This window comes from Anser cygnoides, chromosome 3 (assembly GCF_040182565.1).
Source record: "Anser cygnoides isolate HZ-2024a breed goose chromosome 3, Taihu_goose_T2T_genome, whole genome shotgun sequence".
In the NCBI taxonomy this organism is placed as follows: Eukaryota; Metazoa; Chordata; class Aves; order Anseriformes; family Anatidae; genus Anser; species Anser cygnoides.
The window spans coordinates 54,202,109-54,220,427 of record NC_089875.1 but is presented as its reverse complement, the minus strand read 5'-3'; the positions used below and the strand labels follow the sequence as shown (position 1 = coordinate 54,220,427).

General features: G+C 37.8%; 1 protein-coding gene across 3 annotated transcripts in view; it reads right to left on the bottom strand.

Annotated features, from left to right (window-relative positions):
- Window positions 1-4,157: 4,157 nt before the first annotated feature.
- The window catches only part of ESR1 (estrogen receptor 1), a 171,271-nt gene continuing 157,109 nt past the window's right edge, over window positions 4,158-18,319 (bottom strand). Inside the window, exons 7-9 of one of the 3 annotated variants that reach the window (XM_013178332.3) lie at window positions 12,637-12,770; window positions 5,877-6,060; window positions 4,158-4,495 (exon numbers count right to left, since the gene is read on the bottom strand). In XM_013178332.3, the coding sequence (XP_013033786.2) occupies window positions 4,261-4,495; window positions 5,877-6,060; window positions 12,637-12,770 (553 nt within the window). In that variant the 3' untranslated portion in view covers window positions 4,158-4,260. The other 2 variants (XM_048076896.2, XM_066994201.1) reach the window with 2 other exon arrangements.

The following is an 18,319-nucleotide window of genomic DNA, read 5'->3' as shown; positions in this document are numbered from 1 at the left end:
ATTTGGAGAAAGAAATGCACTTCACGTAAATTCAGCTAGAATACCTTATATATAAAATCCCATTAGCTTTAGGTTGGGTTGCATGCTAATTTTAAAGTAGCATTTTTTATATACAAGATAGGTTTGCCATATTGCAAAGTCTGTGGTAAGACTCATACCCTAGTGAGGCAGAATTTTTACATTGCTGGTAGTTTGTTTCATTTTAAACATTTAGCTCAACACTTAACAAATCGGTCAGCCTCAGTTGGGGTGGATAGGGAATCCAATTAAAATCCTGGTTTGAGGGTAGGAGTGTGGGGGCAGTTGAAGTATTCTTTTTTTTCTTTTTCTCCAGTTTAAGTTCCAATGACCTGCTAACAGTCCTTGCAATATTCATGGGAACTCATTTCAGTTTTCTTTCTTTAAATATATTTTTTAAATTGTTAAAACCCTTACTATACAGAAGGAGAAAGATAATCAAGAGATTTCATTGAAACCTAATAGAAAATTTACCACAAATACACACCAAGAAACTCTCATTAAAATATTTTTCCCCAGTACAAATCCTACTAACCCCAACTGGGAGTTTTACCTGAGACAAAGTCTGCAAGATAAAGACATGGCTTGAACCACTACAAACCAGAGAAGCTTTCAAATATTGTTGGAAACTCACTCAACTGGGTGCTACGCTTTACTCTATCATCTCTGCTCCTGTCTCCTCCTTTTTTTATTATTTTTTTTTCTTTTTTGGTAATATTTCAGTAACAACAACCATATTCTCAAGCAAAGCAAGTTCATCTGGTCTAGTTCTGGTTGGCTTATGCTGGTATTACATTGCCTATGTTTCTAGGGCTTTTTTGTGTTGGTATTTTTTTGTTTGTTTGCTTGTTTTTGTTGTTTTTTTTTAAAAAAAATCCACATATAAACATTATAAAATAATTCTTTCATTAGCTGTCCAGAGACATCACTATGAATGTTTTGGTAAAAGCATAATTAGCTGCCTTGAATATTTTTCTTTGATTTTTTTTTTTACATGCTATATATTTTTGTTTAATATCCAGCACCAGGTATTCAGGTAGTACTGGTTTGTCAGCTGCAAATATAAGGTATATATGTGTGTATATATATACATATATATACACATGAAATAGCATCCTGTGAAATAACAATCACCAAATGGCAGGCACAATTTTCTGCATACATGATAGCATAATTCAGAATTACATATGAAAAAAGTTGCCACATTTATAGCATATAATTTGTTTAATCCGTTGAAGAGCTACATTCAGCTGTCTGATATGTGGACAATCATCTTTACAGATAACTATGGGAAGATTACTATATTCATTAAGGTGCTGCTTCAAATAAAAGATCATCAACAAGTTAAAGACACAGATCATGAAACTGCCCCAAGGTAAATGAATGTACCATTGGGAATCACTCTTTTTCTTTCCTGAATGCCCTTCGTGGTTGCTGCAACATACATGGGGGGGACTTCAGCCTAGGAGAACATTTGTAATTATGATTGCAAACTGACTTTCTTATGTTACAAGCCACATTTTGATACCCTTCTGTCTGCTGCATACCACTCCAAATCATGGTTGTCCAGCCTCACTGGGACAATCCATAGAGTGCATTGGTATTACTCTATGTAAATATCATCGGAATCTGGACCTTTGTTGTGGATTGCTCTCCATCAACTATTTTTTTTTCTTTGAGGCCAAATTTACACTTAAATCAATACAATGAATTCTTCTTGGATGTAGGAGGCAAGACATTTATTTAAACTAATTTTCTTAGCAGCTGATGAACCACAGGCTTGATCCGTGTGTTCTGTCCTGGAGAACACACAAGCTGCACATAGAGCATTGAAAAAAGCAGCTCTAATGCACACTGGGCTGCAAGTGAATAATGACAATGTAAGCACTTAAGTGTATCTACAGGAATTCCTGTGCTCCATTCAAATCTTAACCTGCACTCATTTCAGGGCCTTCATGATTTTTCTAACACATTTGGAACCCAGCTACTAAACAAAACAAAAATAAAATGTGCTTTTTTTTTTCAAGGCCTTTTGAAGCCTTCCAAAAGCCCTTAGGTACCGAATTTGCACGCGCACACACACACACTCTACTAAATACACACAAATACAACTCCTTCAGCACATCAGAAAAAAAATGATACTATAATATGCATCAATAAAAGGCCTATTCACTTACAGTGACTGCTTCACACATTCAGACTTGCACTGTTTTCAAGGAATCTGCTCAAGCATGCAGGTAGCATCTATCTTTAGACTTTTAAACTGCGCGTATCCTCGGATATGTACATTAAATTGTTATGGACATCATTATGTACACTCACTAAAAAGTTGAATCCTTTACATGGAGCTCAAACTCATCCTATGCCTTGCTGCCTTCACAATTGCTATGTAACTGAAACTCACTGAACACAGACTCTGCTTGTCTAACAGTGAGCGTGGTTAGACATAGGCACTCCTGTACCCCATTAGTTGCACTATTTCCTATAATTAGTTACAGGATATTCCAATCAGCATAACCTAACATAAAGACATCGACTATAGTAGTAAAAGAAGCATCCCCAAACCCTCCTCCAGCACTGTGGCCTGCTGCTATGAAGCAGCCTATACGCATGCTATAGAACTTCCTCGCTGACAGGTGGTCACTTCCAACCAGCTATTGAACTAGTCCCTGGTGGTCCATGCTAACTCTCAAACTGCACCTGAAAACCAGACATGCAGACAGCACAGGCAAAGATTATCATTAAACTAATAAATCATCCCCGGCATATATAATAATCACATTCCAGTACCCAGCAACATTCCCTGACATGTTTAGTTTTCTATCCTAGAGGCAGTCAAACAGCAGCACCAAATCCTGTTTTGGACAGTTTATATTATGGATAGGTTGGTCTTTCTTTTCAGTGTCTCTCCTTCATGAGTTGCTGAAATTCTTACGGTCAGTAGACCTTGTGTATATTTATGGTTGACTGGAAGAATCCGACTAACCTGCACAAAGAACTGTTACACACGTGCATGGAGAAAGCCAGATTTACCTTCCTTTCACCTGGGCATGCAGTCCTGGAGTCTTCACCATGTCTGAGACACATTGTCCACTTCTGATATCACAGGTGAGGTGGATCTTAACAGTGATTTTTGAGTTTGTCCCAACAATAGCTGAAGAAAGCCAATGCAAAACCTACTGTTCTGGCTCTGATGGCCCTCAACAGTCTGGGTAGGCAGGACTACCATGAATGGAACAATCCCACACTGCTATGCCAGTCTTATGACATCCTCACCCTTTGGTTTGTAGCGCAACAAAGCAAAGGAGAGGGAAAGGTGGTTTTTTTTTTTTTTTTTTGTTTTTTTGTTTTTTTTTCATAAAACAATGTATGTGCGATAAGGTGAGTTTTAATTTTTGTTGTTGGTTCTTTTCTGGCATGATGATTTTTTGTACTCACGTGATCTGACTTAAGAGCAATTATCTATAATATCATTGCTTGCCATTTTGACCTTGTTTTAAACACTGCTGAGCAACAGAACAGTTTAGCTTCATAGGATAGGATAGGATACACACAATGCAATTTGGCTAGAAGATATGATAAGAGGACCTAAAAGTTTGGTCAGTATGATCTTGAAAGGGAGCTATCTGCTGATGTAAGCCAGTAAGGCAAAACAAAAATTTTAAGAAAGGGGGTACTTTCCACTGTAGGAAGAAGAGAGGCAGGAATCTACCTAAACTACCAAGGCAGCCGCTAGCAGTACAGTTTCACTGTGACACACTAAAAGGCCAATCAATTTTCCGTTATCCCCCACTAAAACTCATTCAGAATCTACCAAACTTCTTCAAAGTTTCAAGCAATTCAAGGATTAAATGGGCTCAGAATTTGGGGTGGATATCAACAAAGGCTCCCACTCAGGAAGATACCAATATGCATGGCTGGTATGGCCTATTAATTTATGGTAAAATGAATGTTTAAGTTTATATTAGGACTTACCCAACTTGCATGCAAAAATAAATTAAAACACTGCAAATTCAAATTAAGTTAGCCTGCCAATCCTTGCTGGCTCTCCATAGCAATGAAACATCTTTCAACTAGAATAAGCAATCAATTTAGGCAAGCGCTTGACAAACACTCAAATGGAAAATACAGGTTACTGATGTCATTGGAGTGTTTACATAGGTGGCACTGCAGGTGAAATGAAGCATGAGCTAGGTAGTACACTGCTGGGTTTCTCATACCATTATATATGCTGACTTTTGTTTATATTGTATTCTGCATATTCTCCTCTTCTTTACTGTTTATGTAAAAGGACTGCAATGAATGAGAAGAAGCCGATGCAGTCGTCAGCTGGCTCCGGTTCTCCTCTTCCATCGGTGCAGCACTCCTGGCTGCTGGGGCATGCAGGCGGTGAGCGTCCAGCATCTCCAGCAAGAGATCGTAGAGTGGAACTATGTTTTTGCACTTCATATTGTACAGGTGCTCCATTCCTTTGTTGCTGTGGGTTTTAATGAAACAACGGTTACTTTCCAAATGTGCTATAAAAAAAGCTGTCAGCTAATCATAGTTGGGTTCAAATAAATTCCTCCTTGTACAAAGCAACTAACTTAGCAGTGTAATTGCTGCACACTCCTTCTAAAGTTTGCAGAAGTCAGCTTCAAAGAACAATTCAGGCTGTCCATGAGCAATTGCCTTCTAAATGTGGCTATTTTCTCTTTTGCCAAAAAGGTGACCTAGAGCAAATGGACTCCTAATTTAGGCACTTTGATTACGTGGTTGGGATGAATCTTGGTTTTCCATAATTGAACTTTTTTTTCTTTTTTTTTTTTTTCCTAGAAAATAACCTTTTGGCCAATTTGAGTTAATGCTGTCTTTGCAAACTATAGAAACAGTAATTCACTGTGCATCTGAGCTTCCTTAGTTGTTCAAATTCTTAAGAAAACAAATGCCAAAAAGGTGATTAACATGAGAACAAAGAAACTCCCCCAAAACATACATATAAAACACATACCCCTTAACTTTTTCCTTGAGGTCTGTATGTCAGTCCAGTATTTAAAATCTGTATGTCTCAGCTTCAATAGCTATTTTGTGGTGATTAATTTAATTTTAATTTTATTAACTGAGATAATGAAAATTAAAATCTGTTTAACAGCAATGCCTCTTATTACTTCATAAAACTAAAATATGTACTGTGTCTTTGTATAGGCTTGTCATGCTGCACACACTCCAGCTAGTGAGCAGCTACCTTAAGAGGTAATTACATTAGGGAGAATGACTGCTGAGACTACCAACAAACTGAATGCCTCAGGCACTTCACCTCTAATTAGCAAAGGGCACAGTGCTCTAGACTGGGACTCAGAAGATCTGCATTTTATCTTCACCCGTAAGATACATATAATGATAATAATCTCTTTTCTAAAGTGATTTGCAATCAAGCCACTTGTGATAGGTGGCTATACAAATGCAAGAGTTTTATTAAATCTTATATTAAAGGAGACTAGAATTTGTAGAACTAGGCTGCTGTTACATTGTTTTTCATCTGCTCGCTACCTTTCAAACAGAATAACAAGGCACATAGTATTAAAAGCAGACAGTGCTTATGGCACTGTCAAAGCTACAAGTAAAGGAAAAGAAAAAAAAAAAAGAAGAAGAAGAAGAAGAAGAAGAAACAAATTGGGAAAATGTTTACCCCTTTCACACCATAATCCAGCATACTGTTTTGTGCACAAGCTCCATATATACTTATGGAAAGAGGACAATGATCTATCTTTTATATAATGCACACAGTTTGCACTCCCCTCCATGAAGAAAAGCACAACTCCAAGCACACCTGTGCATTTGTGAAACCTCCCTGCACCTAACCTTGTGCTTGCTCTCACCTCATATGCCTGATGTGAGAGAGGATGAGGAGAAGCTGAGCCAGGCGTCGGTGCTGCTGCTGCAGGGAAAGACCTGACTTAGCCATTAAATGTATCAGAGTATCCGTGATTTTGTCTAGAACACGGTGGATATAGTCTCTCTCTTCCAGGGATTTCAAGGTGCTGGAAAGAAAAGTGTACACACCTGGAGCAGGAAGGAGAAAGAAAACAAACAAACCACAGGCAAAAATTACTTTGTTAGAGTCAGACCTTGTGGCTGCCCTCTTCAGCTGTGTTAAACCATACAAGCTGCCTGTGAGCATCCTACTTTGGAAGGCACCTCTACATATAAACTTGTCATTTCCTGGCAGCTGGGAAGGATGTGGCGACAGTCATGACACAGGAAAGAGTGGCTCAGAGAAGCACAGGGGAAAAAATAAATCTCCCAGAAAGGGCTGCTGGGCAATGGAGGCATTATCTACGACGCTGTACACGGAATTAATCAGTTCATTTAAGGAAGAGAGTAAAGAAACTAAACAGTTCACAGAAATGTGAAGAACACAGTCTTTGCCCTGAGACAACTTTCATCCCACCCTGAAGCCTGGATTTGGTCACTGTGGACAGAGCAGAAACAAGGGGTGGCAGAGGTCACACATATCCTGGAGACAGACCTGACCTCAGGCTGCTCATTTCTCTTGGTCACGCAGCTCCAAAAGGAGGAGATGCTGTTGCCACTTGAGAACTCTGCCATATTGATTGAACAAGCCCAGGCTGTCAGCAGTTTTTCCCATTTTCTCTGGTGTTTAATATTTGGGTTCCGGTAACTTGCTAGGCAGTCTAGGACTGAATAATATGTTACCACAACACGTGTAAACAAAACCAGGGTTTGTTTATTAGCACTGGCCTCAACAAGACCCTCTCAACCAACTAGGTTGGCTGTATTGAAACCTGTTTAAATATAACCATCTTTCATGGCTTCTTGAAATTGAACTACATGAAAGATTTGGACCAGGAGGAAATTTTTCCAGAGATCAAACCATCTTGAGACTCCCCCTCCAGCAAGCCCCTCTACACCTAGAAAAAGCTATTTTCCATGAGTAGCAGCTCTTGGGTACATGAAGCACATCAGATTTCTTCCTAGGAAGTTCTATAGAATTCTGTACTTTTTTACCTTGAATTCATTCTGTAGGAAAACACACAGCCAATGTGAAGTATGTCACAGTAGCATTATGCTACCAAATGGCAGCTGTTGTCTTCAGAACTACTTTTTAAATTTTCTGGATTGATCTCATAACTCTATATAGATCGTATTAGTATAATCCATCCTTGAGTCAGCAACAGCTTAAGAAGTATGTATGCTGATACAATCAAACAGACTTGATCATGACCTATCTTCACCGACCTGTCTCCATAAAGTACTTGACAAATCCTGTGTTTTATGCTTTCTGCATCAACTTACAGAGCCAAGAAGTAATTTGTGAGGGGGTGTTTGTTTGTTTGTTTTTGGTCCCTGGAAAAAAATGGTTCATGAAATTGCTATTCATTTAGTTTTTCTTTAAAGGATCATATATAGCAAAAGATGCAATCCAGTTAGGGATATTAAGAAAAAAAGAAACATGCACTAAAACACTCACACACAGTAACACATGTACTACAGCTTGTTTGTACTGTTTGCAGCTGGGTGTTATGCCATCAGATTTGAAGATAAGCATATTTATTAATGTGTCAGAGCAGTCAGGGAATTGAGATTTTTATTTTTTATTTTTAACCATCTTTGTGATGTGTCTCACATCCTCACATCATCCTGGTATATCAAGGACCCAGTACCTAGAAATACTGTAACCTGCAAGTAGGTTTTATGACTTTGGGTCTTCTGCTCTAAAATGAAACATAAATTTGTATGAGTGTATATGTGAGAGAGAAACTGCTCAAAATCAAAAACAGAACAAAAGGGTAACAGAAATAAAGCACAGCTTCTGCAAACCAATAGTCAGAGCTCTTTATTTTGGTAATGATTATTGCTTTGAATTTGATATAGACAGATAGTACAATGGCCTCTTTTCTCACAAAGATTTCAATGATTATTATTTTTACTGAAATGAATTCACTGTAAAGAAACAGCTCTTGGGGCTTTTCTCAGCTGGATGACTCCAGAAGCTATTAAAAAGTATAAATCAAAAAACAAACAAAAAAACACTCCCCCAAAAATGAAGAGACTTCAGGCAAATGACCATCAATAACTGCCAAGAAAAATGACAGTTGGTTTTCCTTTCTACCCCAAATGACTGCTCCTGCCGCAAGCCAATGACCAGAAATTTCCCCAAAAGAAATACCAGCTATCCATCATAGACACACACACAAGCAGAGTTTTGGAAAAAAAGTGCAGAAAAATTGTCTTAGCAAAGTGAAATTTAACCGTCTCAAAGGTCTTTCCAAGCTCTGAAGCAGACAGAAAGCCTAAAGCAGAATTGAATAGCTATCGGTTGGTTTTCCAACTATATGTCATTATTGTAAAACATCATAGGAGAGAGACTAGAGACAGCACTGCCCTGTGAACAAGCAAAGCCTACCAGGCTGTGTCCAAACACAAAGCTATGTACACAGATTTCCTCAGGGACTGCAGTGCTACTGTGCCAGTTGTTGGCATATCATAGTAAAGTTATACAAGTATTGCTATATACACTGATACAGGCATTACTGTAGAGGAGAACATCCTCTAAATATTTTCTGTCACAATAAATCCTGTTTTAAAACATATTTACATTCAGTGTTCATTCTCACAAAACAAACTAAGGGTCTTTTTCCCTTCTATCAAGCCCCATCAGTCTGTACCTGTAGCAAGTCAGGCTGAGCAAAGAGCAAGTTCAGCTATGTACGATGCACTCGTGTAATTTTCCACCACCAAAGTAAAGAAATCAATTAAAAGCACAATTCAACAGGAGAAGGAAAAACCAAAAGAATAACAGTCACAGGAATGATGAATCAGGGAAATTTACAGGATACATAAAATCAGCAAAATCTTACCATCTCTGTGGACTTATCAGCAAACTAAGTAAATCAGCTGCTAAGGAAGATGTGACCTAAATCTGTGTCTCCAAAATGAAAACCTGTTGCTTTGTCACATAGCACCACTCCCCTTTTTAGATCCACTCAAAAGTAAAACATCTGTCATTGTGTTGTCCTTTCATGTTTCTTAGAACATGAATGTTCGTAAGAAACAGCATTCTGTTATTGAGCTGAATGTGGTTTTGAAAAATCCAGTTTTGCTTTTTAGTCAAAAGACATTGCTGCAGCTTTAGAGGGGCACCTTTGGTTTTGTTATTTAGCTGGAGACAGTGCTGTCCTTGTTGTTACAGACATGCTGTCTCCTTGATATCTCAGGAAAAATTTGGAAGCAGCATAAATGTATATTTTGCTTTATAAACAAAACCTTCCATCTTTTCCACACACACTGAGGGAAAATAAAAATAAAATAAAAAAATAAAAATGTTAAGACCACATGAAAAAGCAGCAGAAAGATATTAAACAGCCTTGAAAGACACTGAAAGAAAAAAAGAGAAAAAAAAAGAGAGAAAATAAATGTCCAGCAAAAGCAAACAGCCCTGCCTCATGTGAAAAGACTAACATGTCCAAGCATTTAACAAAGTAATGTTTGTGTACACTTGGGGGATAAACTCCACACAGACTTTTATAATGCAAATAGAGAATGCTTTGAAATATGAAGTGTAGCAAAATTAGTGCAATTCAGTTTTGGAAATTTGTTTAAAACCTTTTAAGATCAGATGATTTAATCATATGTGTACATAATATAAATAGCAGAGCTGAAGAGATCATTTTGTGTGTATCTGCTGTTTCTTTAGTAAAAGATTTGTGTATATATATATATGCAACCTTAGAGAAGCTAGAAGGGAGGTTTTGTCCTCCTCAAATAGCAGTAACTTCAGGGTCAGATCAACCTGCCCAACAGTTGCTCATTTGCTCAGTTGAGTTTTGGTATCTCTGAGGATAGAGATCCTACCATCTTTCTGGCCAACCTGTTCCAGTGCTTAACCTCTCTCACTGGAAAGAATTTTTTTCTACTCACCTCTGAGGAAAGTCTTTCCCTGTTTTTTCTGTAACCTGCTCATAAGCTATATGAGGACAGCTGTCCCTCACCCTTCCCTTTTCCAGGCTGAATATACCCAGCTCTCTCAGCCTCTCCTCATACACCACATACAATGTGTGCTTCAGAGCACATAAGCACATAACATTTCATGTGTGTCCAGCACTTTGCTTCAGGGAAGCTGGCTATATTATATGAAGTAAAGCATCTCCAGAAGACATTTCAGAATATCTATGCCAAACAACACTTAAACAGATATTACACATACCCCAAATTATCTTATTTCTCTGTCTCTGTAATGCAGCCTAGCTTCCTAAAAGGGATCTGACATTCAGAAGCTTGTGTCCACATTCCGACCATCCAGTAGTTAACTCCTCTGACAGTTATAAAATACTTTGGTTAAAGGAATGTAAAAACAGAAATAGAAAATTACCGTTATGCATAAAGTCAATGAAAAGCAATACAGGCATACATTCTGTGACCATATATACATATACATTCAGTTTACAGTGTACTCAGAAATACTGCAATGAGTGCAGTATGCAAACCAGAGTAGCACATGATGATCTACATAACAATGATATAAATTGTTTTCATCATGATCCTGTAACAGCTTAGCCTGAACTATTCCTTCTGAGCTGTCACCACCAAAGCTCTTGTAAAAATGCCAGCCTTCTGAGCAAATATAAAATTTCACTTAATGTAATAAATAAACATACAAATAAATAAAAACACTCTAAATCAGATCATTCACCAGAACATCAGATCAACTCTGACTTTCTACCATATAAATACCATCATTTCAAACCTGTTGTGTGGTGCTGAATCTTGAAGGAGTGAAGATCCATAGCTCCTAGCCTCGCCTAGTGGGCCCATCTCTCTTATGGGCAGAAGGAAGTCTGCCTCTTACTATTACTGACTTTACTGGCTGCAGGTCTTTTTACAATTTTTTCTTAGAGGAATCTTGAAAGAGAATGCACCATTAATGGAAGAGAGATGTGCTTACAAAGGATATGCCTGACAGGGCTTTGTATAAATAACAAAATTATTTTTCTGGATCCATATTAAATACAGAAGTGGGGCAAAAACTCTTAACAGTATGACTCGAGGACTTCACATTCAAGACTTGTACCTCTAACACATTTCATTCAATTTTCCAATTCTATTTCTTTTCTAATTCTAGTTCAGAACTAGATTTATTTAAGACGATAATCACATTTGTTTATATTAGCTGAAAATCTGGAGCAGCATCACCTTTCTGGAAGAACATTTAATTTTAGTAAATATTCTCTAACAATTATCAGGACAACAAAAGGAAAAAAAATCTCAAAATGTATTTAATTACAATTATCACACCTTGGCATCCAAGATAAAAACAATAGCTCTTCATTCCTAATATGCTAGATGCTTGCCTCAGATGTCACTTTTTGGTAATTAGTGGCAATCACAACAAAATCTGAACTATATTAATATCTCATAGAACATAAATGAACTATTTTATATGTGATTATATAAGTAAATAGTTCTGCTTTATTTATTTATTTATTTTATTTAGACCAGGTTGTTTCCATAAAGAGCTAAGTGCCTGATCAGTATGACAAAGTCTGGTGTGACTAGAATCATCTTTTGATAAGAATTAATTGAATTTGTATTTCATGCAACTTGAGCAAGTGGTCTGCTAGACTACAGGATAAAAGAGACACACAGTTCTCCACATGTGCTTTGTCTGGAGGCTGATACTGTCTACAACTTTAAATGCAGCAGGAAAAGTGGAGAACAAGTAAATCCTCAGGGCTGGAAAACTTTGGCATTTTTAGTCATTAGATAACTTAGCAGGGAACTGAGTCTAAAATTTTGCCTTTGGTGCCTACGTTATTTTTTTAGACCTCTATCGTTGTTATAAGAATTTTGAGGGTTTCATTTCTGCATCTAAAACAAATTGTCTGGAGATTTTTCTCCAGAAATTAAAAAAAAATAATAATAATACAATGTTTTGCAACAGAAACTTTCTGCCACACTCTTCAACTTTTATTTGCTTATTTCAATGATGTGATGAAGAATTCATCAGCTAACTTCAGACATTTTTATCTATAGCTAGGCTTGTTATCTAGTTGTTTATTTATTTATTTTAAGTTTATTTAGAATGAGATTTACAGCCTAAAAATAATTTCATCAAATATAAAGGAAGTATAAATTGATGGCACCAGTCTTAGGTGGCTGTATTTTAACATAAACAATCATGATAATCTCAGTTACATCTTTGCCATTCTTTCCCTTCATTTTGCCATTGTCAAAAAAAAGAAAGCATAGGCCCTGGTTTATAACTAAGCATTGCTTTTGGATGCCTGAACTGTGGCTCCAGCTACCTCAGTGCCTTGTAATCAGGACTTTAACAAGACCCACCAGTTCCTAGTTCAACACAGTGCTCCAGTTGTCCTCCAAGCCAGCTGCATGCAGTGTATCAACCTCTGGTCATGTTAATTTGCTGGGTCCAATCCACACCACTGACCAGGTTTGCCGTCTATCATCCCTACCTGGTGGTTCTGCCCATATGTCTTGATAGCCCTTTCAGTTGCTGCTGCTTCAAAATGAAAACATCACCAGAGACAACAAGCAGCACTCAAACTGCATGCAGAAGCAACGGCAATTACCCGAGTGACAGCAAAGCACTCCACTTACCAGAATTGAGCAGGATGATGGACTTAAGGCACACAAATTCCTCCCCTTGAAGGTTCATCATGCGAAACCGAGCAGCAGTAGCCAGCAGCATGTCAAAGATTTCCACCATGCCCTCTACACATTTCCCTTGATTCCTGTGTGAATACCATCAAGGGGGAGATATTCACAGCTTTAACCTGGCAGTATGAGCTTTTCATTCCCCTGGACCATTCCCCTCCAATTTGATTTCTCAAACCTCAGAGGACTGCTAGCACATGACTTCCTGGTTAATGCTCCTTGGTTGTATGTGTGATTACAAAAGCATGATTCCCAGTATCCCAAATAAAATGAATAAATAAATAAATAATGTTTTTCCTGGCATTACTGTGGTGGAACATGAGAGACTGATTCAGCCAAACCCTTACATTCAGGACACAAAAATGTTTTAAACTACATTTTGATTTATTTTTCATATTTTATTTTTTCTCTTTTTTTTTTTTTTTTTTCCCTTCAACTTACATAGCTCATTTTGTACTCCTGGTCTGTCATAATGTTCCAATATGCTGTTCCAATATGCTGTTCCAATATGCTGTACTACCTGGTCTGTCATAATGTTCCAATATGCTTCTCACATTTTTTTTCTGCAAGCATCACACCTCCGTAAAGAATAAGCCATGAGCTCAGGAAGGACTCATTGGGCCAAAGTCTTGTTTGTATGAGCGTGTCTGATTAAAGCTTCAACTTCACTTCAGAAACCAGCTCTCTTCTTATAGTACAACTTTAAACAAAGCTGAAGTCTTTCGCTGATGGGGAATCTTCATGCATTCATTAATAATGTCAATTAAACACTTCCCTCTGCTCACAACACCAGGTATTCTCACTCACAAATTTTCATCTTGCACATCCAAGAATTAATGAAGACTGTATGTAATTTAATGAAAATTTTGCCTGCAAATTTTCTGGTCATGGAATTTTAGATCACTTACAGTACTACCTTTTACCAAAAACTATCTACTTTTAATTTCATTCAGACTTCCTGAGTGAAATTTTAATATATAAATCTCAATGAGTGATCAGAGTTGTTGACTAAAAATATACTATCTTTTAGATATGGGACAAAAATTTTCAGATTATCACTATAAGAAAATGCAAAGGAAATTTCAGATGATCAGATGGCTGTCACACTGTAATTTGTAATGCAAACACAGATTAAGCGTCTCTTAATCTCACCATGATAAACAGCAACACTGACTACCAGCACGGACACACTTGCCTCATTCCTTGAGCAGCCGTGTTGCTAAGACCTCTTAGCTAATGTCTAAACTTTTGCCTGAGCCTCAAACAAAACACTCACCTTCCTCTTTGACTACAGTCTGAGAAAATTCTTTGCACTTCCAGATCCTTCCTAAACCTAAACCTGAGTCAAAGAAGGGGAGAGGACATGGGTGAGCACTTGTGCCGCAATCAACTTTTGAGTTCAAACCCCTGTTCGGTTTAACTTGGTGCTTGAACTTAAATCTGCATCTCCTTTACCGCAGAGCAGTACATATCCACCAGTGACTATGGCATGTTACAGAAGCTATTCCATCTGCTTTCAGAAATATTTAAACAAAGCAGAACAATGTCAAGAAAAGAAACTGGGAGACACTCCCTTAAAACAGCCAACAGGGTGTTGGTTAAAAAACAGTAATATAAAATAAACGATATGCTTATCCAGTGTTCCATTGGAAGTGGGAGGTCAGGGTTTGAGTTCTAGCTCTCCATCAGGTACTAGGGAGATTTGTAAGCATGGACTATGGAGCAAGTTTTTCAGTCACTGTTATAGCTGCACAAATTTGATGACTTTTCTGTGAGAAAGAGATGACTCAGCCTTGGGAGTGCAAAGAGTAGGAAGACATAGGTACTTTTAATAAGGAGGATTGGTTGCTCCTTCTTGCCTTAGGTCCCTGTGGGCTACCTAGCAGCTGCACATTGAGCACTCCCTAATTCTGCCCATGCATTTCACTTGTGAAAATGTGATTTCCATTGCTCAGCAGGCACCCAGTCACAAGCTGAAACATTTGGGAATGCAATTTACATGGCCTGTTCTGGCTTCTAAAATGTTCACTTAAGAAATAGTGATTTAAACTGTAGCAGCTTTTGAGAAATGACCAGCAACACTTGTAATTTCATGTATTAGGATCCCTCAGGCTATGGTAACAAGTGCAGTTAAAAAGTCTTGGACTGAATTCTATGTCCTAGGGTTGGCAGGCATGCAGATTCAGTGCAATGTTCCATGTAGAGCATGGCACCTCATTTACAATGCGTTGAAAGATGAGCTGAACTAAATGACTGATCTCAGCCTGGTACATCTGAACTTGAAATTTAAATATAAATTGTGAATTTGAATATAAATTGTGAATTTGTAATTCCCAGTTCTGCCTTTTTTGCTTGAAGGCTGAATTTGAACTCAGACATGGATTTTTCAGTGATGACTTATCAGTTATACTGCTCGGTGTTAGATAGAGGGAAACCTTCAGCAAAGACCACCTTGCTGAAAAACTGAATTGGTTGGATTCAATTATATTCCTCCCCTGTTTGAACATAAATAAAATAAACAAAGTCAATCTAGTATTTAATAGCACCACTGGCAAATCAAAACCAAACAAAAATCAGGCACTCAAAGCAAGGCATGAGAATACGAACAATTACTATTGCCTCAAAATCTGTTTTGTCTGATAAAATTTAAATTCCATTGAAAGAAAACAAACGTGAACCTTTACAGTGAGACAATTTCCACTGTTTCTGGTACAATTAATATTCATGTCTATAACTAGAGGAAGATTAACTTGCACATATACAATTCAGCACAGTTTCAGAGGACTAAAAGCCTTTAATGATTTTGCAATAATTTAAATGATACCAATCATTAAGATTAGCTTAAGAATTTAGCATTTCAGAATTAGGGAGAATTTAAAAGTTTCATTAGGCCACATTGCAAACCACGCATATTAAAAATAATAATAATAATAATCTTCACGTCTGGCTAAGACATCTACTTGTTTCCTAAAACCCATCAAATTACTGACAGTCAGTGTTCAAAAGAGTTCCAACACAGCCTGAACAAATTGCAAAACAAGTAAGCTATTTGTAAAATGAAACCTTTTAAAATACCTTATGGAAACTCATAAAATGGAAATGATATTTTAATAGCAAATAAGAATTATTGTCAGGTACCTTTTACAAAAATATTTCAAAGGACTCTATCTTACCAGATAATATTCCAGTCAATAATTTCTTGCCAATAGGTATAACTTATGGACAAGAATCTCTAGACTTGCAACATTTAGTCCATGTGCCTAAATTTCCTTGCGTGTCTATTTCCCACCAGCTGAATTCATATGATAGGTGATAAATAAAAATTATGTAAATTCAAGAGATTCTAAATACCTTCTAATCTCATTTGCCTTGGTATCTGCAGTGTGTGAAATACCAAAGAACTCCATAATAAATATTCACATGTGCAAGCAACAAATCAGAAATTTTTGCTTTATTTTCAGAGCTAGACAGCAGCTCCAACTCCACTGAAATTAGTGGAAACTGCAGCAGCTCAGCATCTATGACATGCAGGCTTCTAATCAAGTGTTTTTTTTATCTAGGCTACAACATTGGTTTTCTTTGTTAACCAAAAAAACTATCTGAAATAGGAATTTCCAGTTCTCCTAAATTGCCTTCTAATTTTCTAACATAAACTGAAAGTATTATCACATCTTCACAGCTATATGTCCAACAGATAAGAAGGCCGATCTAGGAAGGCCTAGATAACTTTCCTGGAGGACAAATTAAGCAACAGATGTAAAAATTATTCTTATCTCACCATCGTGCTGTTGTCTTTGTGTAGTCAGCTTACTGAAAACAAAAAAATAATGCCTTGTTTACTGAAAAATGGCAGAGCATATTCTTGGAAGAATCCTTAACATTTGACTGTTGGGAAGTGTTAAGGCAAGTGCTGCATAAGAGTGCTATGTGCATTAATTTTAGTAAGTCTACAGAATCACAGCATCACCCAGGCTGGAAAGCATCTCAGGATGTTTATAGTCCAACCATCTGTTCAAAGCAGGGTTAAATGCGTTCTCAGACCAACTCACTCAAGGCTTTATCCAGCCTCATCTTGAAAACTTCCAAGGGTGGGTGCACAACCTCTTTCAGCTTAATTACTTCCATAGCTATTTTTTCTCCCCTATATCCAGTCAGAACCTCCTCTGCTTTAATTTGACTCCTGTTTGTCAGTCTACCATCAGTCATCTTAAAGAGTCTTGACAACCTCCCTGTAGAATTTACAAGGTTAGGTATGCTTCAAAAGCTGTCTCTTGTTCAGGCTGAACAAATTTTGTTCTCTCAGCTTCGCCTCAAAAGGCATGTGCTCCAGCCCTAACCACCTTGGTGGCTCTCTCTAAGACTTGTCGAAGATTTTTAACATATTTCCTGTAATGTGGAGTGCAAAACTGTACGTGCCACTCCAGATATAGTCTAATGGGTGTCAAATAAAGGCGGAATAATCACTTCCCTTGCTCTGCTGGCTACACTGCTACTGATACAGCCCAGGGTACTGTTGGCCTTCACTGCTGCCATAGTGTAGTACTCAGACCACCTTCAGATTTCTGTTCAGTGGGACCTTAGCTCTGTTCCAGCAGAGCTGTTCCCCATCTTGAACAGGGGCAGTGAATTAAGCCCATCACAAGTGCAGGACTTTGTATTTTTCCTGAATTTCATGAGGTTCCTGTCAGTTCATTTCTCCAGCCTATCTCAGTCTATCCATATGGCAGCTCAATTCATGAAGTGCACCCCCTAGTTTCATGTCATCTGAAAATCTGAAGACTGTGCACTCCTTCTCCTCCTCCAGGTCATTGACAAAGACAGTTAATAAGACACATCCCGTGATAAACCCTTGAGAGACTCCAACTGCAACTAACATCAAGATAGAGTGTGAACCATTAACAAAACACATTGTCATTTTATTGAAGAAGGCAATCAGGTTGGTCAAGTACAATACACCTTTGCTAAATCTATTCTAACTCACCCTCTCCTTCTTCTCCTTATTCTCATAAATGGCTTCCAAGAGAATTTGCACTATGATTTTCCTTGGGATTGAAGCGATGCTGACTATTCAACCTGTAGTTTCCCAGACTGTCTTTCTTTCCCTTTTTGGGGGTGGGTGTAAGATATGCCTTTCTCCAGTCATTGTGTACTTCCCCTGATCTCCACAGCCTTTCAGAGAAAATAGAGAGAAGCCTTGCAATAACATCATCCAACATGTTTGGGTAAAGCCCATCCCATGGACTCATATGTGACTTCTCAAGAGATTGCTGACTCAGTTTTCTTCTACAAATTGAATCCCTTCCTCCTTGAACCCTGTACATATGCTCACAACCTCAGAATTTATTTAAATTTTGGAAAAACCCTTGCTATCAGGAATGTCTTTTACAAAAACATAAGATCAAATGACAGATAAGTAAACATTAACAGAGAAGGGTGTTTAGGTGAGGACAACAGGGACCTAGGGAATGTTGTCATCAAAATTTTCATTCAAAGGGAAAAGATGAAGTAGGAGCAGATACACCCATCAAACCAAGGTCTGACTATGTAGCTGGCATCTCCAGCAACATGCTGGTTTCTTTGATTGTGGTACTTTATTCAGTGAAGAGGGACTGCTGAGAACAGATGG